Source organism: Neoarius graeffei, chromosome 16, assembly GCF_027579695.1.
Source record: "Neoarius graeffei isolate fNeoGra1 chromosome 16, fNeoGra1.pri, whole genome shotgun sequence".
NCBI classification, from domain to species: Eukaryota; Metazoa; Chordata; class Actinopteri; order Siluriformes; family Ariidae; genus Neoarius; species Neoarius graeffei.
The window spans coordinates 26,269,784-26,294,704 of record NC_083584.1 but is presented as its reverse complement, the minus strand read 5'-3'; the positions used below and the strand labels follow the sequence as shown (position 1 = coordinate 26,294,704).

General features: G+C 39.2%; 1 protein-coding gene across 1 annotated transcript; it reads right to left on the bottom strand.

Moving 5' to 3' along the window:
* Positions 1-8,619: 8,619 nt before the first annotated feature.
* On the bottom strand, positions 8,620-24,108 carry laptm4b (lysosomal protein transmembrane 4 beta). Its single transcript, XM_060942025.1, has 7 exons — positions 23,939-24,108; positions 20,868-20,985; positions 17,181-17,254; positions 16,635-16,757; positions 16,439-16,537; positions 14,684-14,779; positions 8,620-9,663 (listed from the first exon to the last, which is right to left on the bottom strand). Exons 1-7 carry the CDS (start codon positions 24,029-24,031, stop codon positions 9,601-9,603), a joined length of 666 nt encoding a protein of 221 aa, XP_060798008.1. The 5' UTR covers positions 24,032-24,108; the 3' UTR covers positions 8,620-9,600.
* Between the last annotated feature and the right edge of the window lie 813 nt (positions 24,109-24,921).

Sequence of the window (24,921 nt, the reverse complement as noted above, 5' to 3'; positions counted from 1 at the left end):
GAAGACCAAAGAACTCACCAGACAGGTCAGGGATAAAGTTCTGGAGAAGTTTAAAGCAGGGTTAGGTTATAAAAAAATATCCCAAGCTCTGAACATCTCAAGAAGTACTGTTCAATCCATCATTCAAAAATGGAAAAAGGATGGCACGACTGCAAACCTGCCAAGACATGGCCGTCCACCTAAACTGACAGAGCGAGCAAGGAGAGCACTGGTCAGAGAAGCAGCCAAGAGGCCCATGATCACTCTGGAGGAGCTGCAGAAATCCACAGCTCAGGTGGGAGAATCTGTGCACAGGACAACTATAAGTCGTACACTCCACAAATCTGGTCTTTTTGGAAGAGTGGCAAGAAGAAAGCCATTGTTGAAAGACAGGCATAAGAAGTCTCGTTTGCCAGAAGCCATGTAGGGAACATGGCAAACATGTGGAAGAAGGTGCTTTGGTCAGATGAGACCAAAGTTGAACTTTTTGGCCTAAATGCAAAGCGCTATGTGTGGCGGAAAACTAACACTGCTCATCACCCTGCACACACCATCCCCACTGTGAAACATGGTGGTGGCAGCATCATGCTATGGGGATGCTTTTCTTCAGCAGGGACAGGGAAGCTGGTCAGAGTTGATGGGAAGATGGATGGAGCTAAATACAGGGCAATCCTGGAAGAAAACCTGTTGGAGGCTGCAAAAGACTTGAGACTGGGAAGGAGATTCACCTTCCGGCAAGACAATGACCCTAAACATACAGCCAGAGCTACAATGGAATGGTTTAGATCAAAGAATATTCATGTGTTAGAATGGCCCAGTCAAAGTCCAGACCTAAATCCCATTGAGCATCTGTGGCAAGACTTGAAAATTGCTGTTCACAGACGCTCTCCATCCAATCTGGCTGAGCTTGAGCTATTTTGCAAAGAAGAATGGGCAAAAATTTCAGTGTCTAGATGTGCAAAGCTGGTAGAGACATACCACAAAAGACTTGCAGCTGTAATTGCAGCAAAAGGTGTCTCTACAAAGTATTGACGCAGGGGGGCTGAATACTAATGCACATCACATTTTTCAGATTTTTATTTGTTTAAAATTTTGAAGACCATTTATCATTTTGGGGCGGCACGGTGGTGTAGTGGTTAGCGCTGTCGCCTCACAGCAAGAAGGTCCTGGGTTCGAGCCCCGTGGCCGGCGAGGGCCTTTCTGTGCGGAGTTTGCATGTTCTCCCCGTGTCCGCGTGGGTTTCCTCCGGGTGCTCCGGTTTCCCCCACAGTCCAAAGACATGCAGGTTAGGTTAACTGGTGACTCTAAATTGACCGTAGGTGTGAATGTGAGTGTGAATGGTTGTCTGTGTCTATGTGTCAGCCCTGTGATGACCTGGCGACTTGTCCAGGGTGTACCCCGCCTTTCGCCCGTAGTCAGCTGGGATAGGCTCCAGCTTGCCTGCGACCCTGTAGAAGGATAAAGCGGCTAGAGATAATGAGATGAGATGAGATTTATCATTTTCGTTTCACTTCACAATTATGTGCTACTCTGTGTTGGTCTGTCACATAAAATCTCAATAAAAAACTTTTAAGTTTGTGGGTGTAAGGTGGAAAAATGTGAAAAAGTTAAGGGGTATGAATACTTTTGCAAGGCGCTGTAACTTGGGCCTGGACTAGATTTTTAGTGATTGTTTAACCACTCCTCCTGAGTCACAAAATATTCACTTCATGCAGGCCCAAGCAGCCTGACTGTACAAGGTCATGCTGGTTTAGGTTTTGGCTGATTTGCATCTGCATCACCAGCACATCACATGTAACAGCTTAAAACTGGTTGAATACTCTGCTGGCACACATATACATATATATGTGTGTGTGTGTGTGTGTGTACGTACTTTCATTATGGATCCATAATGGAAGTATCCATTAACTTCCCCTTTTGCTACACTGTGAACTGTCGAAACGGAAGATTTGCTGGAGCATTCAATTGTTAAGACCTTGAATAAATATATACGGTATATCTGAAGAAAGGGGGAGATTCTTCCAGGTTCTTGTTCTATTAAAAAAAAAAAAATTAGTAGCTTTCTTTATAACTACTTTTGGGGGGGGGACAATGTCCTGCCACCTAAACGTGTAATTTCTACTTGTAAACTCAAGACTATCTGATATTTGATAGTGAGATTTATTCCCAGTGACCAATGAGATTTTCTGTGTACAGTATTTGCACTGATGTTCGAGCACCCCCATATCGTTCATTTGGGTTGTGTCTGTAACATGGCCTATACCCTGTAAACCTTACACCAGGAGTATCAAAGGATTAACAGGTTTAAGTTTGGTCCTGCATCACAGCTTGCCAAGAAATAGCACACTGAAGTGGTGTGCTATACTAGAAGCCAAGCAGGCTTCTGTTTTTCACTGCTGTTTACTGAAGTCTCTATTCCTCAGACATGCAGGAGTGTTTAAAATAATAAAAAGCATAGATGCAGTTTTTGGTTGCATAATTGGTCGAATGCTGATGATTCACAGACAAGTGTCCTTGCACGAGAGAGTGTAAACGTGGCTGCTTCAGCCGATCTGCTGGCTGTTGTGAAATAAAAACAGCCCGAGTGCAGATAGACGCTACACTACCCTTACGAAGCCTGCTCTTTATGTCTATTAAAAAACTAACAAGGGCACAAAGCATATAGAGAGCACGTGATGTAATTTACTCCCATATGTTGGGGAGGACAAAATGAGAACTAATGAGTAACGATGTGCACCGATGAAACAGGATGTCATCAGCCATCAAAAGAAACCTATTTATGAAGTAAACAATGCATTTTGTCTGTCTTCCTCATCTAATAGATAGCAAAGTTCTCAAGTAGGCCTTTTGCTCCAACTCCAATGCCTGATTAAAGCTGACCTAGTTGTGCACATACAGATACAGTGGGGCAAAAAAGTATTTAGTCAGCCAACAATTGTGCAAGTTCTCCCACTTAAAAAGATGAGAGAGGCCTGTAATTTTCATCATAGGTACACTTCAACTATGAGAGACAGAATGGGGGGAAAGAATCCAGGAAATCACACTGTAGGATTTTTAATGAATTAATTGGTAAATTCCTTGGTAAAATAAGTATTTGGTCACCTACAAACAAGCAAGATTTCTGGCTCTCACAGACCTGTAACAACTTCTTTAAGAGGCTCCTCTGTCCTCCACTCGTTACCTGTATTAATGGCACCTGTTTGAACTCGTTATCAGTATAAAAGACACCTGTCCACAACCTCAAACAGTCACACTCCAAACTCCACTATGGCCAAGACCAAAGAGCTGTCAAAGGACACCAGAAACAAAATTGTAGACCTGCACCAGGCTGGGAAGACTGAATCTGCAATAGGTAAGCAGCTTGGTGTGAAGAAATCAACTGTGGGAGCAATTATTAGAAAATGGAAGACATACAAGACCACTGATAATCTCCCTGGATCTGGGGCTCCACGCAAGACCTCACCCCGTGGGGTCAAAATGATCACAGTGAGCAAAAATCCCAGAACCACACAGGGGGACCTAGTGAATGACCTGCAGAGAGCTGGGACCAAAGTAACAAAGGCTACCATCAGTAACACGCTACGCCGCCAGGGACTCAAATCCTGCAGTGCCAGATGTGTCCCCCTGCTTAAGCCAGTACATGTCCAGGCCCATCTGAAGTTTGCTAGAGAGCATTTGGATGATCCAGAAGAGGATTGGGAGAATGTCATATGGTCAGATGAAACCAAAATAGAACTTTTTGGTAAAAACTCAACTTGTTGTGTTTGGAGGAGAAAGAATGCTGAGTTGCATCCAAAGAACACTATACCTACTGTGAAGCATGGGGGTGGAAACATCATGCTTTGGGGCTGTTTTTCTGCAAAGGGACCAGGACGACTGATCCGTGTAAAGGAAAGAATGAATGGGGCCATGTATTGTGAGATTTTGAGTGAAAACCTCCTTCCATCAGCAAGGGTATTGAAGATGAAACGTGGCTGGGTCTTTCAGCATGACAATGATCCCAAACACACCGCCCGGGCAACGAAGGAGTGGCTTCGTAAGAAGCATTTCAAGGTCCTGGAGTGGCCTAGCCAGTCTCCAGATCTCAACCCCATAGAAAATCTTTGGAGGGAGTTGAAAGTCCATGTTGCCCAGCGACAGCCCCAAAACATCACTGCTCTAGAGGAGATCTGCATGGAGGAATGGCCCAAAATACCAGCAACAGTGTGTGAAAACCTTGTGAAGACTTAAAGAAAATGTTTGACCTCTGTCATTGCCAACAGAGGGTATATAACAAAGTATTGAGATGAACTTTTGTTATTGACCAAATACTTATTTTCCACCATAATTTGCAAATAAATTCTTTAAAAATCAGACAATGTGATTTTCTGGATTTTTTTTTCTCATTTTGTCTCTCATAGTTGAAGTGTACCTATGATGAAAATTACAGGCCTCTCATCTTTTTAAGTGGGAGAACTTGCACAATTGGTGACTGACTAAATACTTTTTTGCCCCACTGTAGTTTAGAAAGTCTTCTCTAATGCCATATCACAGTTGGAGATCATTTCCCATAAATCTGCTCATTTCTCCGTTCCTGGATGGATGGTAAAAGAGACAAAAACATAGCGGGACAGTACATGGAAACACATGGAGCTGGGAATTCTGTGCCCCCTGAGAGAATATTGCTCTGGCACCCAAATCTTCTTTAACTCCACATTGTACAGATGAACAATATTCAGACAGCTGAAAAGGATCATCTGATGAGATGTGCACCTTAAAGTGCACATCACGGGTAAATTCAGGCGCAATATCAATGTAATTCTCTTATTTTATATTAAACTTTGGTCAAATATCTGTTGCAATTTTTTTACCTTGCGTAATACCAGAAAAATTCAGTTGAAATCAAGCCATTTGAGGCGAATTGGTCCACCTCTGAAAAAACTTGGCATTTGGATTTCCCAGGAAATATTGATTTTCGTGACGTCGCGTGCGGGACGCCTCCCTCTGAATCCTACATCAGAGCTGGTTTGTTTATGAGAAAACGACCTGGTGGTTTCCTGCAAATTTCTTCAACGTTATCACGTAATTATTAAAATGGTTAACAGATGTATCGTAGGAGGGTGTAGCAACACCAATCTTGATGGGATTAGTGCTCACCGTTTCCCACATTGCGCTCAGGTGACAATTCCATATTTCAATGCAAAATCGCTAGCTGCTAAACTTGGTCTACACAGGCTGTGCACTGAAACCGTGCAAAGCTCTCGCAGCCTGCTGGCGCTTCCGCAGGTGACGTCATGAATCTGGCTCCAGACTCCCTTGGGATTTTTCCAGATGCGTTTTATTTTATTTTTTTCTGCTGTAGACAGATGGCCTTGTGCAAAATTACCCTTCTGGATGAGTGTGTAAAGGGACATACTTTCATATAAAAAAAACAAAAACAAATTTGGTCCAGGATACGCACTTTAAGAATGGTCACTACCTTTCACCTCTAGGCCAGCTAAAGAGTTCCGTAATAGCCAGGACCATGCTGACCAATCACTATTATTCTATCCATATTCACTGGATATGAGCAATCACACGTTCTGATTGGCTACTCTACTACTAGGATATCAGCTCATATACCGTGAGTAGAGAAAAACAAAATGGCGGTGTGTGTTGCCGAACAAACCGAGGACGAAATAAAAGCTCTACTCGAAAACAAAAACCCAAAAATACAAAAAAAACCAAGCAACAAAGTATGGAATTAAAGTAATTGATGCCAAGAATGTATCTTTTTTATTTTTCAAGAATTATTATAGCATTTTTCACAAATTGCTCCTGTCATTTCACCAGTTTGTTTACATTCTCAGCGGAAAAGATTTTGTCGGACGTTTTGTATAAAAAGTTATTTATCGAATTTGCAAAAAAATTTAGTCAATGTGGATAGAATAAAACGGTTACTCCACTCAATCTCGTGGAATAACTAATTGTTAATCACTTTTACAAGTTAAAAAAGGAAACAATATACAATGCTTGGACAAAAGAATTCTTACTTATAACTCTATTGCTGTATTCATTCTTTAACCCTCAGTAATCATTCTATCGTGGTCCGGCTCATGCAAGATCCGTAGCCAATCCTGGGAACACTGGGTGTGTAGCCCGAGCTCGGAATCAAACTGGGGAACGTGGAGCTGCAAGATGGCAACGCTACAACTCAGCTCTACACCACCAAGCTGCCTGGATTGGTGTAGGGTTCAGTAAAAAACTACAATGAACTCAACATGAGAATTGTTTAATTTTAAGAACCGTTCAGTACAAACAAATGTAGCTGATAGAATGTCAAATTCGAATCACCTCAAATTAGACAAAACATACAACCAACAGTAAAAACCAGTAAGAAATTTCAGAGTTGACTTTTTTTTTTTCCTAAGCACACATTACACACACACCCACAAATTTAATGTGATTGATTGGATCAGGTTATAATGTTAGAGTTGAGGAACCTAAACACACCACAGGACAAAATGATTGAATCTGAATAATGATTTGATTCATGATAAGAAAACGGCAAATACGGTTACTACAGGTGGTTATTTTTTTACATTTCAACCCAAAGCTCTTTTGTATGGAAGACTTAACTGGAGCAGACAGACATTCTGTCACTGCTTTACATAGTTTATACCATACATCACACTGTTTACTGTTACTGTTATAACGTATACCATTCCTACTCACCAGGTGACATTGGGCATACTTAACAACCCGAGTTTTCTCTCTTTTTCCCCCCCGTCTGTCCCTCTGAGTTGCATGTCAATCCTGAGATCGAGATGCTGACCTCTTCTGCTCCTCGGACCTGCCTGATCCATCCTGATGCCCTACGTCTGGTCGGAGTCTCATCACATCGCTCCTGTGGATGACGGCCCCATATGGACAGTTGAAAGTTGCACTTGGAAGACGCTCTGGACTCTTACAGTAATGCTTTTATGGCGGAGGACTACAGTTGTTTTGCACTCAAGTTTCCATCAATGAAGAGTTTATAACATCAACAAAACTGACTTCATGTTAAAACTGTTAATGTTATAGTCATGCTGTCTGTTGTTGCCCAAATGAGGATGGGTTCCCTTTTGAGTCTGGTTCCTCTCGAGGTTTCTTCCTCATGTCATCTGAAGGAGTTTTTCCTTGCCACCGTCGCCACAGGCTTGCTCATCGGGGATAGATTAGGGATAAAATTAGCTCATGTTTAAAGTCATTAAAATTCTGTAAAGCTGCTTTGCAACAATGTTTATTGTTAAAAGCGCGATAGAAATAAACTTGACTTGACACAGAGAGATGTGATCAATGTATTTACTGTAAAAATGTAAGAATATAAAAACCTTTAGTTTATTTATTGTTGGTAGTTTTCTAAGATTTTGTCCCTGTGTCATTTACTACTAATAAGCAAATTTCCTTCTATTCCAAATTTGCTCCCGAGAGCTACAAAGAGGAAAACGCCTAATGAATAATGACAGAAATCTAGAAAAGTGAACTCATTATAAATAATTGGTCAGTGGAAAATGCCAATTCTGGAGAAATCATATAACCCTAGCACAGAGCAGTGAACAAGAGTCTGCAGGCTTCCTTTAAGGCAGCGATACTAAAGAGCTCAGTGTTGAAACACAGTACAATTTAACATAATACTGCATAGTTGTTGCATAGATCTTTACATAACATTAACAAATTCATTTTCAAATCTTAAGCAGAATTAAGCTTGGGAAGACTTCAGGAGATTTTTCATGTCACTCAGAGCTGCGTCACTACGTTACTGTGCTACATACAGTCTAACTTGCCTTCATTATTGAACAGAGAACGTACAACATGAATTATTAAGACTTGTGTGCAAAAACGATGTGGCGTCTGGGCATAAGTCACTGGATGTATGGTTTAAAAATAAAAATCAGCAATACGGTGCGTCATCAACAGTGTGTGAAATAACCACATTCAGATTTTTTTAATTTTTATGAAAGGTAATGAAGATGTGAAAATGACTAGATTACCTTCACATTTAAAACCTGTAAAACCACATTTTTTTTTTGTTAAACTGCAACTATATACACACTCTCACACACACTTTTCTTATCTCGAATTTAGAATACTTAGCAACTAGTCCACTCAATCTCGTCATACATGAGCTGATAGCTGACAAGGCGCATAGCACCGTGTTGGCTATAAAGCCATGTACGACGAGACTGAATGGAATAACTGTTTTATTCTATCCACATTCACTGGATTTGAAGAAACAGAACATTTTTATTTTTTACAAATTCGATAAATAAAAACTTCATACAAAACGTCCGACAAAATCATTCCCGCTTAACAAACCGGCGAAATGACAGTAGTAATTTGTGAAAATGCTATAATCTCATCTCATTATCTCTAGCCGCTTTATCCTGTCCTACAGGGTCGCAGGCAAGCTGGAGCCTATCCCAGCTGCCTACGGGCGAAAGGCGGGGTACACCCTGGACAAGTCGCCAGGTCATCACAGGGCTGACACATAGACACAGACAACCATTCACACTCACATTCACACCTACGGTCAATTTAGAGTCACCAGTTAACCTAACCTGCATGTCTTTGGACTGTGGGGGAAACCGGAGCACCCGGAGGAAACCCACGCGGACACGGGGAGAACATGCAAACTCCGCACAGAAAGGCCCTCGCCGGCCACGGGGCTCAAACCCGGACCTTGTTGCTGTGAGGCAACAGCGCTAACCACTACACCACCGTGCCACCCCAAAATGCTATAATAATTATTAAAAAAAAAAAAAGACGTTCTTAGCATTAAATACTTTTATTCCATATTTTGTTGCTTTTTTTTTATTTTGGGGGGTTTTGTTTTCGAGTCGAGTTTTTATTTCGTCCTCAGTTGGTTCAGCAACACGCTCCGCCATTTTGTTTTTCTCTACTCACGGTATATGAGCTGATAGCCTAGTAGCAGAATAGCCAATCAGACCACGTAATTGTGCATATCCGGTGAATGTGGATAGAATAATTGCTAAATATTTTTGTTAAATCATCAGTAGGAACTTATTTTGAAACATACTTCTATTAGTAACTTTGAAATTGCATTAAATATTGCCTATTGTTGGTATAATCCTGTTTAAGATGTTGTCGGCTGGTCATTCGGGATCTTTTGATTTCTCACAATTTAGTGTTTAATATAAAGATGGATTGATTATATATTAGATATAAATTACCCTGGCTGCCACGTTCATCATATTCCTGGGAAAACTGCTAGTCGGAAAGTGCTCTTAAGTAACTCGCGTGTTTATTACACCTGCCACATTTTAACGTCAGGTATTTCAGTAGCTGACAGCAGTGCTGAGAAGTTCACAGTTTAAAAAAGGGAAGGTCAGTGCTGTGCATAATCAGCGAACGCTGAAAGTGCAAATCCAAATTGGAGCTGACACACAGCACTGGGCTGCCAGGAAGGCTGGGAAGACTCGCGGAGGGAAGGGAACATCACACTACTGCCTTCAGGGAGCAAAGGATAGACACATCAGAGTGCAAAATGGAAGGCTTGAGTGGGGAAATAGGAAACACTGACAAAATCTTTTCTTTGGAGGATATTTAGGGAGAAGACTGAGGGAGTCTGAGAGAGAAAAAACATCTGTCTCGTGCTGAGGTTTACTCAGGGGGCGGCTCCTTTGGTGGAATTGCGACAACTTCTTCATAGGATGGGAGCAGTACCTAAAAAGCAGAAGACAGTGTGAGCAGGTTTTTTTGTGACTGCATGGGCAACATGCTGCTGCTCAATGCCTTTCAACATGAACAGACATTAATAGGCAGATAAACCTTACAGTGCCTTGCATATGTTTTTCACCCCCCCCACACACACAAACAATATAGTACGTACAATATTTTCCAATAAAAAAAAACTGTAATTGCATAAGTATTCATGACTATCAAACCTTCATCACCCTGTGAAAATTATCCATACAGTGAAGCATGGTGGTGGGAGCATCATGTTCAGAGTTACCATTGGCCTCTTGCTGCTTCTCTGACTAATGCCATCTTTACCTGGTGACTAAATTTGGTGGACGGCTTCCTCTACGCAGAGATACAACTGTTACAAGAGACCTTCCAAGAACAGGTGTATTTAAATTGCGCTCATGTAACACTAATTGTGGACTCCATTCAACTAATCCTAAGCCTTCTGTCTTCAACTGGTTTCATATGAATAAGGGTGAATACTTATGAAATCACACACACACACACACACACACACACACACACACACACACTATTATATAATGTGAATATTATGTGAAGATTTATGGCATATAATCCCAATTCAATCCATTTTCTTTTCAGGCTGCGACAAAAAATGTGGAAAAAGGTCAAAGGGGGAATAATTATGCAAGACAAACCAAGACCGTTATAAAAAGAAGGGCTAATTTGAATTATGCTCTAAGTGGATCCTAATGTAATCTTCAGAGTCTGACTGAGTCAGTGAGAGGATTTCAAAAGGAACTAAACAATAATGGCTGGTTATGTAATAGGTTTGAGCTGAAGAGCGAGAAAATCCCTGCTTTTCACTGGAATTCAATAGCACACTCCAACCAAAGCAGCACTGCAACATAACTAACAAACACTAACCATCATTGACATTACAGAGCTCATATTAAACAAGGCGTGGCCATTTAATAGCTTTGATTAAGCAGAAAGAAAGGATTAGAGACTTAACAGTCATGTCACACAGACTCAACACAACACAGGACAGAAGGAAACACTCAACATTATAAATCGGAAAATCTATCAAAACTAAGAGCTGGGTGACTGTATTCAGTGATTCAACTTGAAATATAATATTCAACAAGACAGGCAAAAACTATAGATTAGAGCACTGCAAATAATTGAAAACTGAATTTGAGGAGAAAATGACTTAATAGTAGTGAAATTATCTTGCTGCATGGGCAGATATTTTTACTTGATAAGACATCTTAGAATAAGTTGGTTGCAATCTAGAACTAGGTTTAATAATCTCAGAATCGGTGTCTTGTAGTCTTCTAATAGGAAATGTTCAATCGTTTAAACTATTTTCAAGATATTTTCACTTGCTAAGATATCATTTTTTGCAGCGAGTTAGGTGGTTGCTAGGCTTTAAACATTATTTTTAAAAATAAAATTAAATGACAGCAAAAACAACCACCACCACCACCCAAACCCAGTATTAGAATTTCAGCATCTAATCATATGGTTATTTTTTTAAATAATTATTTCAGCACTGTATTTATTATTATTATTATACCTAAATTAAACACGCAGTGTTTAATGAGCTCCTTTTTAAACTGCCTAATTTTTAGATACAATTTAGTTTTTTATTAGAAGTTGTATTTAATATACAGGGTGTCCCAAAAAATGTACTCACATTTAAAAACTCTTTAAAAAAAAAAAAAGTGAGTACATTTTTTTGGGACATCCTGTATATTATTATTATTATTATTATTATTATTAGTTATCATTGATCTCATGTAGTATTATATTATTGTACTTTTGTATTTATAAATTAGTTTGTACTTGGGTTTTATTTTTTTTTATTTTTCTGCCCTTTTTAGTTTTATATTTTCATTGTAACATAGGATATGTGTTTTTATCTTATGCAATCAAGATCATGTTGATCCTGGGATTGAGATGCTGGCCTCTTCTGCCCCTTGGACCTGCTTGATCCATCCTGGTGCCCTGTGTCTGGTCGGAGTTTTATCGCACCGCTCCTGTGAAGGACGGCCCCATGAGGACAGTTGAGGGTTATACCTGTTAAAACTGTTAATATTATGGTCAGGCTGTCTGTTGTTGCCCAAATGAGGATGGGTTCCCTTTTGAGTCTGGTTCCTCTCGAGGTTTCTTCCTCATGTCGTCTGAGGGAGTTTTTCCTTGCCACCGTCGCCACAGGCTTGCTCATTGGGGATAGATTAGGGATAAAATTAGCTCATGTTTTAAGTCGTTCAAATTCTGTACAGCTGCTTTGCGACAATGTTTATTGTTAAAAGCGCTATACAAATAAACTTGATTTGATCTGAAGACCTATTATTATTATTATTATTATTATTATTATCACCCATGACATGATTACCTTATAATTCTTATTACAATTAGTTTTATTAATAAAGTCACATCTAATTGAGGTTATTTACAGTTGCAGTCAGAAGTTTACATACACAGATATGAATGCCATCATGGACCTGAATATCATGGCAACATCGAGCTTTCAATGATTTCTTTGAACGGTTCTTTTTCTGTGGCAGAATCATTGTATAACATACATCTGCAACTGGAAAAAAAAAGTTTTAATGATGACATTATAGGTCTATATAGAGAGTACCTGTCAAAAGTTTGGACACGCCTTCTAATTCAATGTTTTTTCTTTATTTTTATGAATTCAAAGACACTTCATGTCTTAAAGTAATGATGGATGTCATTTCTCTTTACTTAGTTGAACGGTTCTTGACATAATATGGATTACTACAGTTGCAGAATACCGTGAACTGGCCTAATGGTTAGCACGATCGGGAGATCATGAGTTCTACTCACAGTCGGGTCGTACCAAAGACCGTCATAAAAATGGTACCAACTGCCATCTGGCAAGGCACGCTGCAATACAGATGCGAGTAGGGAGTCAAACTCTCGTGGTTACCAGAGGACCACCTCCTCACTGTAACCCTAGCTGTATAGGTGAGAGGCCGAGGGCTACAGAAACGGAGATTGGTGCCGCCCAATGTGCCTCAATGGCCTGGTTAGTGCTGGGACGGGAGACTGCCTGGGAAGACCAGGGCATAGTGTAGGAAGGACTTTAGACTTAGACAGTAAATAGGGCTATTTACTGTATTCTTATTATTTACTAGTTACTGTTTGATCTCAAATGCATTAAGAAGGCAAGAAATTGCACTAATTAATGTTTGACAAGGCACCTGTTAATTGAAAAGCATTCCAGGTGACTACCTCATGAAGCTGGTTAAGATAATGCCAATCGTGTGCAAAGTGTCAAGATAAACACTGACTACTATGAAAAATCTAAAATATCAAACATTTTGTTTTAACCTTTTTTTGTTTACCACATAATTCCATGCATGTTCCATATGATATTTTATATTTTTGATGTCTTCAGTATTGTTCTACAATGTAGAAAATGGTTAAAATACAGAAAAACCAATGAATGAGTCGGGGTTAGGGCCGCAACGATTCACTAAGACACCGATTCGATTCATTTCGATTTGATTCTGCAACTAAATATAAAAAGGACAAAGAAAATGGGCTGTCACTGCCACATAGTCTTCAGTAGCTTGAGATGTCCACAAATCCATTGTCATGGAAATACTGTCAGCACTCGCTACCTGCTTTTTCACCCTTTCTTTCACTGTCTGCATGATATCTAGTATTACAGTTTTGCTGAAATATGTCCTACAAGGAATGGAATATCTTGGCTCAAGGACATTTATCATGTTTTTAAATCCATCATTCTTTACGGTAGAGTATGGCCACATATCATAGGCGAGGTAGCCATCAATAGCCTTCAAAATAGCTTTATTTCTAGTTTCATTCAGTTTTGGTCTGTTGACCACATCGGTCAGTTTTAACTGTCCCTGCGTAACTGGTTTTACTACTTTCGTAACACTTTCAGTTTTCAATTCAGCTGCATTTACTTCATTTACATCCACGTTGTGTTTTTGCTTTAAATAATTTGCGAGGTTTGTAGTTGACCCAGGCTCCAGCTAGCCTGCGACCCTGCAGGACAGGACAAGCAGCTACAGATAACAGATGGATGGATAGTTGACCCTCCCTGATAATTCATATCAGCATAACATGTGCAATGTCCTTCATGTCTTCTCGAAACCCAAAATGTAGCCAAACTTTCGATTTAAGAGGAGACGAAGGATCTTTAAGCTTGGCTTCCGCCATTTTGGTGTCCAGCAACGGCGTTGCCATGTAAAGTGTCGGCTACTCTGATTGGACAAGAGCAAGGACCCAAACCAATCAAACTGCACATTTTATTTAGAAGCAAAGCTGTGCTCTATTCTGGCCGATCGCTTTGTCGCATCCATTTAACAATGTAAGTGTAATGGTTACACGATAAAAGTGCATTTATAAAAATTAGTAAAAATTGAAATAAAAAATCTCGCCGAATCGAACCGAAAATACAGCCACATGGATCGATAATTGGTACGGGAGGTATGAACTCTATTTTCGGTGCACCGTGGTGAATCGTTGCAGCCCTAGTAGGGGTGTGCAAACTTTTGATTGGTACTGTATGTAAACTTACGACTGCAACTGTAGTACTCCTGGTGTGTATGTTGCAATTTTGACAGACAAACTGAAGCATATAGAGATCCATTTTGAGTGAAATTATCATTTTTGGTTCCAATTTTGATTAAATAAATAAATCATCGCAAGCTTGGCAACTTCAGACATTTCTAAATTATAACTCCGAGAAAGTGTCACAGTCGAGCTTTCCTGCAGCTCTGAAGTTTATGTTCATTCTTTTCCTGAACGGAAAAGTCAAACTGGTCATTGCAGTTTAATAAAATTGAACAGTGGTTTCCACAAAACCTCAAAAATGTTCAAATATGTTGACATTTCATTGTTGTTTAATAAAAGATGCCCTCGCGCTGCTTCTTGTTTGGTCTCCCCTTAACGCTTTATCCCATGTCAGCAACAGAATGTGCTGCATTGAAAAATAACAGGACAGTAAGGACATAAATTGTCCTTGACTTACTGTTGTATCATTAGTGGTGACATAAACCAAGACCTCTGTGGTGCCTCTTCCACTAACGTATCTGTAGCAGTTCCACACACAGGCAATCAGATAAGCCTGGCAAATAAATAACACGGTATCAGTTTTCAACTTGAGAACAACATACGATGTATAAGAAGGCCATTTTCAACTCACCACCATTTCACTGCGAACATATTACTCAGCACAAGTACTATATGTTTATTACAATAACATGTACACTACTGTTCAAAAGTTTGGGGTCACTTTGAAATGTCCTTATTTTTGAAAGAAAAGCACTGTTCTTTTCAATGAAGATCACTTTAAACTAATCAGAAATCCACTCTATACATTGCTAATGTGGGAAATGACTATTCTAGCTGCAAATGTCTGGTTTTTGGTGCAATATCTCCATAGGTGTATAGAGGCCCATTTCCAGCAACTCTCACTCCAGTGTTCTAATGGTACAATGTGTTTGCTCATTGCCTCAGAAGGCTAATGGATGATTAGAAAACCCTTGTACAATCATGTTAGCACAGCTGAAAACAGTTGAGCTCTTTAGAGAAGCTATAAAACTGACCTTCCTTTGAGCAGATTGAGTTTCTGGAGCATCACATTTGTGGGGTCGATTAAATGCTCAAAATGGCCAGAAAAATATCTTGACTATATTTTCTATTCATTTTACAACTTATGGTGGGAAATAAAAAAGTGTGACTTTTCATGGAAAACACAAAATTGTCTGGGCGACCCCAAACTTTTGAACGGTAGTGTAGCATGAGTGAACATCTCTTCACAAGCACTTAACGAAACTAAAACATTACTGCCTGGTACAGGCGGTATAACTTCACTCTTGATTTCTCCCAGTTTTGGAAACTGTTCAATCCCAGTTTGTAGAGAGACTCTGTGTTAAACATGTTCAGACACCACTGTATAAGACAATCCAGTCTTGTAACATGTATTAACTATTGCTTATATTTAGTTGGAGATATTGCTACAGCTGTGAAAAGTCCATTATACACCAGAATTATTATTATTATAATTTTTTTTTTTTTTTACACTGGCCATGATGCACATGTGCCAAGTATGTGAACAGAGCATTCACTTCTGTGATCTCCAGCAACACCGGCACTTATATTTACCAAGATGTTAACGTCTGTTGTCACTGCCAAATTATTAGAAGCATGCATTACGGCTATATACAACAGCAAAGTTTGTCAATCCAACTCCAACTCCAGTTAAAACGGTCACGTAGATTTAACCAGTGCTAGACTGTGTGCTGCTGCTGCAGTTTGAAATTTAGCTCATTATTTTTACATTAATGGAATTCAGTGCATTATATAACAATAATATTGTATTCATTATTATTTCTAGATAGAAACTGTACCCATGCCATAGAAAACGCTATTTGGGAGGAACGTACGGCAGATGGAACTATCTACATGGGACATTACTTGCAGTTGGACAACAGCAACTTGGCTCTAGACTCATGACTCGTCACCGCTGCACATTTGCTGCTTCTAATTTGCATACCTTTTAACCCAAAACATTTTTTTTTTCCCCACAATGAGTCAGGTTCTCGCCACTTTCCAATCCCTTGCAAGTTTCTGGTTTCTGCTGACACGCCATTGAAAATGAATGAGTGCAAAATGTCAGGTATTCAGTGTACTGATAGTGTAAAATATCATGTGGTCATGGGAGTGTATCAGAAATGGTGCCACTGCATCCGGTATAAAATTTCACAGATTCTTCTGCATTTACCTTAAAAGCCAGAATACAGCCGATGAAGACGAGTACCGCGAACACTAGGCAGATGTTATTGGTGGACATCAAGTCCTCTTTGTATGGAAAGGTCCCAGGCTGTTAAAACACAAGCAACCAGTTCAGCAAGAAACCCAATATCTGGCCAAGAGAGGAAATGAATAATTAAAGGCCAAAGATTGTTAACGTTCCTTACCAGCTGCTCAAGGTAGTCCTGAATGGTGTTCGGGTAAACCATGACACTTATTGCTACCAGGGTGTTCAGGGCAAAGTCAAAAATTTGGTAGCAGAAAAATGGAATAATCCAAGCAGCATGTTGCTGAGAAGAAGAATTGCAACGGTTAATATCTACACTTGGTGTTTCGGTTTACACTATCAAGCTGAAATATTGCAAACACACTGACACAAAGGAAAAAATTAAATAGCAGATAACAGGAGGGATTATTGTTAGCCATTTTGTTATAATTCGAGCCAATGATTAAAAGACACAGTGAAACGCACTTAACAATCCACTTATCACATGCAGTCCATGTTTAAATAATGATCCAGCATCAAAAAATCTTTTTTTTTAAAAAGTCCAAAAAAAAAAAAAAAGTTACATGATAATATATGTAACTTGCATGTAACACTGCGGAAATAAGGAGCAATAATTAATGGGTCAAAGGTACTATTTTGCAATCACATTATTATTTACTTTTTCTCCATTTGATAACATTATTAACAGTAAATAATGTAGCCGTACCTTATAAGCACCATAGGTCGCCATCCCACAAATCAATATCATCAGTAGGGAAATTGCAGCAGCGATACACATGTCTATGGAAAGAAAACGAGGCTGAGAGCAAAATCCAGGAGGTACAAGTGACAAATCCTCCTTTAGCTCTTATTGACTTCCGTTAGTTCAACCTAAAAACGTTAGTGAACTAAATTTTCAATTTCAGAACATAAAACCTTTCACATTTTAAAAACATTCATCACTTATGCCATATAGCAGTGTATAACAGCTATTATTCCATCCACATTCACTAGATATGAGCAATCGTGCACTCTGATTGGCTGCTCTACTACTAGGCTATCAGCTCATATACCATGAGTAGAGAAAAACAAAATGGCGGAGCGTGTTGCTGAACCAACCGAGGACGAAATAAAATCTCTACTCGAAAACAAAACCCCCAAAAAATACAAAAAAAAGCAACAAAACGTGGAATGAAAGTATTTGATGGTAAGAATTATTATTATAGTAGCAATTTGTGGAAAATGCTGTCATTTCACCGGTTTATTTACATTCTAAGCGGAAATTATTTTGTCGGACATTTTGTATAAAGTTTTTATTTATCGAATTTGCAAAAAATAAAAATGCTCCATTTCTCAAAATCCAGTGAATGTGAATAGAATAAAACAGTTATTCCACTCAATCTCATCGAACATGGCTTATAGTTTATGGCTATCGGCTCATGTACAACTCGATTTTGTACAATAACTTAAATTTTTGTTACAAAATGTAAAAAATATGATTGTATTTTACGTTGTAAACATAATATAGATCTAGATACACATTTCATCCCACAACACGTGTTTTTCTCTATATGACTGCACACTAAAAAGTTCAGAGGAGAGAGAGAGAGAGAGAGAGAGAGAATTAATAATCAAACAAAAATAAAATGCAATCAAATATGACATCAGGGACAAACAAAAGAACCCTTTAGGAATGTGCAGAATCCAGACGTAAGAAGGCCAAAGCCAACAGCAATAAGTCTGAACTTTAAATCGGACTGCCCTAATTCATCAGGATTAATCGTGTTGTGTCAGAATCTGACACGCAACACAGATAAACTCTCAGTTCCCATACAAAACTTCATTATTTTACAGTATACTGATTTTCGGGGGGGAAAAAAGATCTGTTATTCTTCTATCTGAAAATCTATTTGATTTGGGCATTAAAGCACAACTTTACACATATTTTCTCACCTTAAAGCTAGACGGCCTTTCAATTTCATAAAACCGGTGAAATTTAGTTCCCTCTGAAATTTGGTCATTGCGATATATGTTTATTTCTGTTACATCTCACAAAATATCAGACCGTTCTGTAACTGAGAAGTTATTTAATTTGAGGAGATTCCCAAGCCAATAACGTGCATGAAATCGCTCGCTTCGTGCAGTCAAGCAGACAGAGGAAGTCCATGTGTGCATGCGCAGGTTTACCTTTGACCATGCACAGATGGTTCCATCATTCTGACGCTAAACGAACAGCTGATCACACCAAGGTGCTCTCTGACCACCGATATTTATTACAACCCCGATTCCAAAAAAGTTGGGACAAAGTACAAATTGTAAATAAAAACGGAATGCAATGATGTGAAAGTTTCAAAATTCCATATTTTATTCAGAATAGAACGTAGATGACATCAAATGTTTAAACGGAGAAAATGTATCATTTAAAGAGAAAAATTAGGTGATTTTAAATTTCATGACAACAACACATCTCAAAAAAGTTGGGACAAGGCCATGTTTACCACTGTGAGACATCCCCTTTTCTCTTTACAACAGTCTGTAAACGTCTGGGGACTGAGAAGACAAGTTGCTCAAGTTTAGGGATAGGAATGTTAACCCATTCTTGTCTAATGTAGGATTCTAGTTGCTCAACTGTCTTAGGTCTTTTTTGTCGTATCTTCCGTTTTATGATGCGCCAAATGTTTTCTATGGGTGAAAGATCTGGACTGCAGGCTGGCCAGTTCAGTACCCGGACCCTTCTTCTACGCAGCCATGATGCTGTAATTGATGCAGTATGTGGTTTGGCATTGTCATGTTGGAAAATGCAAGGTCTTCCCTGAAAGAGACGTCGTCTGGATGGGAGCATATGTTGCTCTAGAACCTGGATATACCTTTCAGCATTGATGGTGTCTTTCCAGATGTGTAAGCTGCCCATGCCACACACACTAATGCAACCCCATACCATCAGAGATGCAGGCTTCTGAACTGAGCGCTGATAACAACTTGGGTCGTCCTTCTCCTCTTTAGTCCGAATGACACGGCGTCCCTGATTTCCATAAAGAACTTCAAATTTTGATTCGTCTGACCACAGAACAGTTTTCCACTTCGCCACAGTCCATTTTAAATGAGCCTTGGCCCAGAGAAGACGTCTGTGCTTCTGGATCATGTTTAGATACGGCTTCTTCTTTGAACTATAGAGTTTTAGCTGGCAATGGCGGATGGCACGGTGAATTGTGTTCACAGATAATGTTCTCTGGAAATATTCCTGAGCCCATTTTGTGATTTCCAATACAGAAGCATGCCTGTATGTGATGCAGTGCCGTCTAAGGGCCCGAAGATCACGGGCACCCAGTATGGTTTTCCGGCCTTGACCCTTACGCACAGAGATTCTTCCAGATTCTCTGAATCTTTTGATGATATTATGCACTGTAGATGATGATATGTTCAAACTCTTTGCAATTTTACACTGTCGAACTCCTTTCTGATATTGCTCCACTATTTGTCGGCGCAGAATTAGGGGGATTGGTGATCCTCTTCCCATCTTTACTTCTGAAAGCCGCTGCCACTCCAAGATGCTCTTTTTATACCCAGTCATGTTAATGACCTATTGCCAATTGACCTAATGAGTTGCAATTTGGTCCTCCAGCTGTTCCTTTTTTGTACCTTTAACTTTTCCAGCCTCTTATTGCCCCATCCCAACTTTTTTGAGATGTGTTGCTGTCATGAAATTTCAAATGAGCCAATATTTGGCATGAAATTTCAAAATGTCTCACTTTCGACATTTGATATGTTGTCTATGTTCTATTGTGAATACAATATCAGTTTTTGAGATTTGTAAACTATTGCATTCCGTTTTTATTTACAATTTGTACTTTGTCCCAGCTTTTTTGGAATCGGGGTTGTAGTTTGGTCCTGCGTTTCCTTTCCTTCACAACATAACGTCTTTTTTTCTCGCTTTCCGTTAATGTAGTCGGTCTTTCACGTTTCATTCGCACGCTCACATCCTCCATTTTTCTCTCCTGTTTCAAATTTGTATCCCACAATGCCTGGTGCAAACGGGGAAAGCCCACCACGTCATGCATGACGTGGTATCTTGAATTGGGTCATGGTGAAGCAGGAAAAAATAACGGAGAATTTAGGGCCACGTGGCTCTAAATTCATTAATTGTTCTATTTTTTTTAAACGAATAAAATTGGAAGTCTGTGATTCGAATTCAGCAGCTTTCAGTCCACTAAACAAAAATAATTGGGTGTTGGGGAAAATTCTTTTTATGACCTACACTTGAAAAATCTGAAAGGCAGTCTAGCTTTCAAGCAAGAGGAAGTACATTCCTGTCCTGGTGAGCAGTTGACCATGTGGACATTGTATTTTATTTCCAGGGAAAGCCGTATAGCTCTTTATTACTTTGAGGAATTCTGGGAGAACATTTTTAACTTACTTGCGTCATCCATGACATCCAAGTCTGTGCCAAGTTCGGCACTGGTGAGGTGGTAGTGATACTGCACCGGGTCATTTAGAGCAGACAGCAGGATTAACAGGACCACAGCATTTATGAGCTGTGTAGGAGACAGACAGACGGAGTAAGCATGGTTAATCTGGTGCGCAGCGATGATTATAAAATAAACCCAGATGCTGCATAAAAGATGAACTGGTCTGGTGGTAACAAAGCTAAACCTACCTTACACTACCATATGGCCAAAAGTTTGTGGACACCTAACCATCATGTTAGTATGTGCTTACTGAATGTCCTGTTCCACATTTAGTCCTCATTTTGCTGTTATAATAACTTCCACTCTTCTTGAAAGGGGTTCCATTTTATTGTTTTTGGAGCCTGGCTGTGGGGATTTATCCAGAGCATTATTACAGTCAGGCCTGGGGTACAAGTAACAGTTTATCCCAAAGGTGTTCCGTAGGGTTGAGGTCAGGGCCACTCAAGTTCTTCCACATCAACCTTGGCAAACCATGTCTTCAAGGACCTTGAAAACAAGAGCAGTTTTATGCTATAAAATGTTTGAGCCTCTTACTTCCAGCGAAGGGAAATTGTACTTCTCCAGCATACAAAGAAATCCTATACAACTGCGCAACAATTCAAGGAAGACCTACATACGAGCATGACGATCAGGTGTCCACAAATCTTTGGCCAGACAGTGTATGTGAAAGTTTCTGCTTAATTATTCACTGAGCATCACCTGACCCACACCATCTGCTACACCTCATTATGTCCTGAGAAACCCTGGTAGAAATGAGATGATCCTAAAATAAAATGCAGTTTTCCATCTTTCAGCAGTTCAGACTCTGTAAGAATGATAAGATATCCAGAGCACTGCCACACAGCAGAGCAGCTCTTTATCTCTACAGCAAAACCCTAAGCCCTTATCCCCCCTTCTGCTCAGCTGTAACCTTCATTTACATTCCGCCTCAGCTGCAAGTCTTTAATTGAAGCATCTGCTATATAAATTAAAAAATAAACATAAATGACTTCAGTCTATTTGAATGGACTGTCGATTAGAATGTAAATAAATCAGATACATAAAATGTATTCTAGCTGATGATATAATCAGATGGATTCATACTCAACAAATACACAGAAGAAATGAAGAGACAGGCTCGCTCTGTCGTCGCCCGACAAAAGAAGCTGAAATGTTGGACAGTGCTAACCGACTGAGCGAACCTGAGCACATCCGCTAACATCTCCATCTCTCTCGACACTTTAACAGGCTTTGTACTTATTATAAAACTGTACAACAACAAATCCAACATAAAAATCTGTTCAATACAATATATGCAAACATTATAGCATAATTCATCTGTCATTTTGTAAATTAATTATGTTTAAGAAACTAATTTACATTCTATAATCAGCTATAAAATGTAAAGATGTACATAAAGTTATACAAATATTAAAGTTTTATTTCAATTAACAGATTGATTATATTAACCCTGGCGGATTTATAAAATTGAATTTAAATTATATGATTAAACTACATTTTTTATTTGTAGAAGTAAATCAAAATTATAAAGTATTTATTTTATTACTATTACAGATAAATCATTCATAAAAATGAAACTGAGGCACAGATATTATATAAATTGAAGTAAATGTACAACATTTCTTAATTATTCATATTCACAAGATTGAAGTATTTCATTTCCTTATTAAATTAAAATTAAATATTTTAATAAATTACAGGTGGAATAAAAATGAATAAGGTGCACTTATATAATTAATATGAACTAAATTTACATTAAATCAACATTCACTACCCCCTAATTTAATTTATTTATGCAATTACTGGATTCAATACAAAATTATTTCTGAAATTATTTCCCCTTTCGATCGTATTTCATACACCTTACATATCTATGACTTGCTTTAGATGCATTATATTTTACAGCACCAGTATGGTCACAGATTAACGCATGAGGTCAGGGATTTAACATGATTACGCGTCTATTTATAACAAAGAGCCCTCACTTCTTTAAAAAAAAAAAAAAAAACTCTGAAGATACAGCTTCAAAACACAAAAAAAGCCCAACTCACAAAACAATATGTACATTAACACATCATTAGTTTTACTAAACATTAATTTACTCTAGTTAAATCAGTACGAGTTGTTTTTTGTCTCCCCAAAAAGTGTTGCATAAATATAGAAGGAATTAATCTCATTAACATCACACTAGAGGGTTTGGGTTTTTTTAAACTGAAAATATTTATATATGAATTAACAACTAAGATTAATTTAATAAAAAAAAACAATGGCATACAACTGAATGATGAAAAATAAATAATATACTTGGCTTAATTTTTTTAAGTGTAAAAATATAAATTATTCATTGATATATATTTTGAAATTTACAGTTATTTTTATTAAATTAATGATTAATTTAATAAAAAAATCAAGAGCTGGTGCATTTATATTATTCATCTAACAAAATTTGCAATAAATGAACAACATTACAATTCTATTATTTCAATGATTCAATTAAAAAAAAAACACCCTGGCCTGGAATTAGAATCATTTCAGGTATATGTGTTCGATTACAGATAAAGGAGGGATTTATAAGGGTCATTCTTTGTTCGGTGTCGGTGCAGATGAAGAGATAAGCCAAGGTGGACTAGGTGTACAAAGACCTACAAACTAACTGAGAAGAGAACAGAGCAAATAATACTGGAGGAGGTATAAATGGTGCAGAAAATGAATGTTAATAATTAAGGAGACAGTGTCATAGGATCACTACAATGATACAATAATAGAAATAGTGTTCAAGCTGCTCTAATACAGCTTTCTAAGTTGGAGAGAGAGACAGAGAGAGAAAGAAAGAGACTAAACCTCCATTGGAGGGCAAGGAACATACTACAGCATTACTGCTGGAATCAATGATGTGGTTTTTCCCCTTGTGAATGAATAAAATGTCCTGCTCTGAGTCTCCAGCAGCTCTCTGCTGCTCAGGGATGATGGTGAAAGCTGGTGCACAGAGGGCGCACACAGAGCCGTTCATGCCACTCACCATGTACCAGACCCCCAGGATAATGGTGCCCGTCCGAACATGGCAACAGAGGCAGCAGCTCGTTGTGTACCATCTCTCCCAAGGCGAAATCATCTTCCTGCTTCTACACGAGGCGCAGTTATTTCATGTAGGCCTGTCAGAGAGCGAATGGCGATGGGTTGCAGCGCGTCGTGCGTTCAGAGCGAAAGCATCCAGTGCGTCATGCGTTCAGAGCCCTCTGCTGTGCTCAGCCCCTGCTCCCTTCCTGTCTCAGCATTAATTCGGCTCATCCCCTCGTCACGTGACCGATTTGAGCCGGGCTCAGGATGTGATGGCCGCTCATGCGTGTGGTGTTCGATACCCATCACCCACCAGAGAAATCTGTCCATCAAAACAGTGCGCTGTATCGAGTCGAGTTTATTTCTATAGTAGCGCTTTTAACAATAAACATTGTCGCAAAGCAGAATGTCTTCAAACATCCATCCATTATCTGTCGCAGGCAAGCTGGAACCCAGTTGCTCTTGGTATAATGGCCTTACTAGGTATTGTAAGAACAAGCTCCAGACCTCACAAAATAAATTAGTAAGGACCATTTCGGATCTGCCCCCAAGAACTCACCTTGATCCTCATCATTGTAAGAGGCTGGGATGGTTGAGGGTGGAGTCTCTCAAATTGAATTGAGCATGGTATATAAGATTGTAAATGGAGATCTCGTCTCGTTATCTCTAGCCGCTTTATCCTTCTACAGGGTCGCAGGCAAGCTGGAGCCTATCCCAGCTGACTACGGGCAAAAGGTGGGGTACACCCTGGACAAGTCGCCAGGTCATCACAGGGCTGACAGACACAGACAACCATTCACACTCACATTCACGCCTACGGTCAATTTAGAGTCACCAGTTAACCTAACCTGCATGTCTTTGGACTGTGGGGGAAACCGGAGCACCCGGAGAAAACCCACGGGGAGAACATGCAAACTCCACACAGAAAGGCCCTTGTCGGCCACG

Excerpts from the sequence above, each read along its gene's own strand:
- laptm4b (XM_060942025.1), bottom strand. The coding sequence starts at position 24,031 with ATGATTTCGCCTTGGGAGAGATGGTACACAACGAGCTGCTGCCTCTGT. Across the intron at positions 20,986-23,938 it reads TCCTGGGGGTCTGGTACATG|CTCATAAATGCTGTGGTCCT; the intron begins GTGAGTGGCATG and ends TCTCCTACACAG. Across the intron at positions 17,255-20,867 it reads GGATGTCATGGATGACGCAA|ACATGTGTATCGCTGCTGCA; the intron begins GTAAGTTAAAAA and ends TTCTTTCCATAG.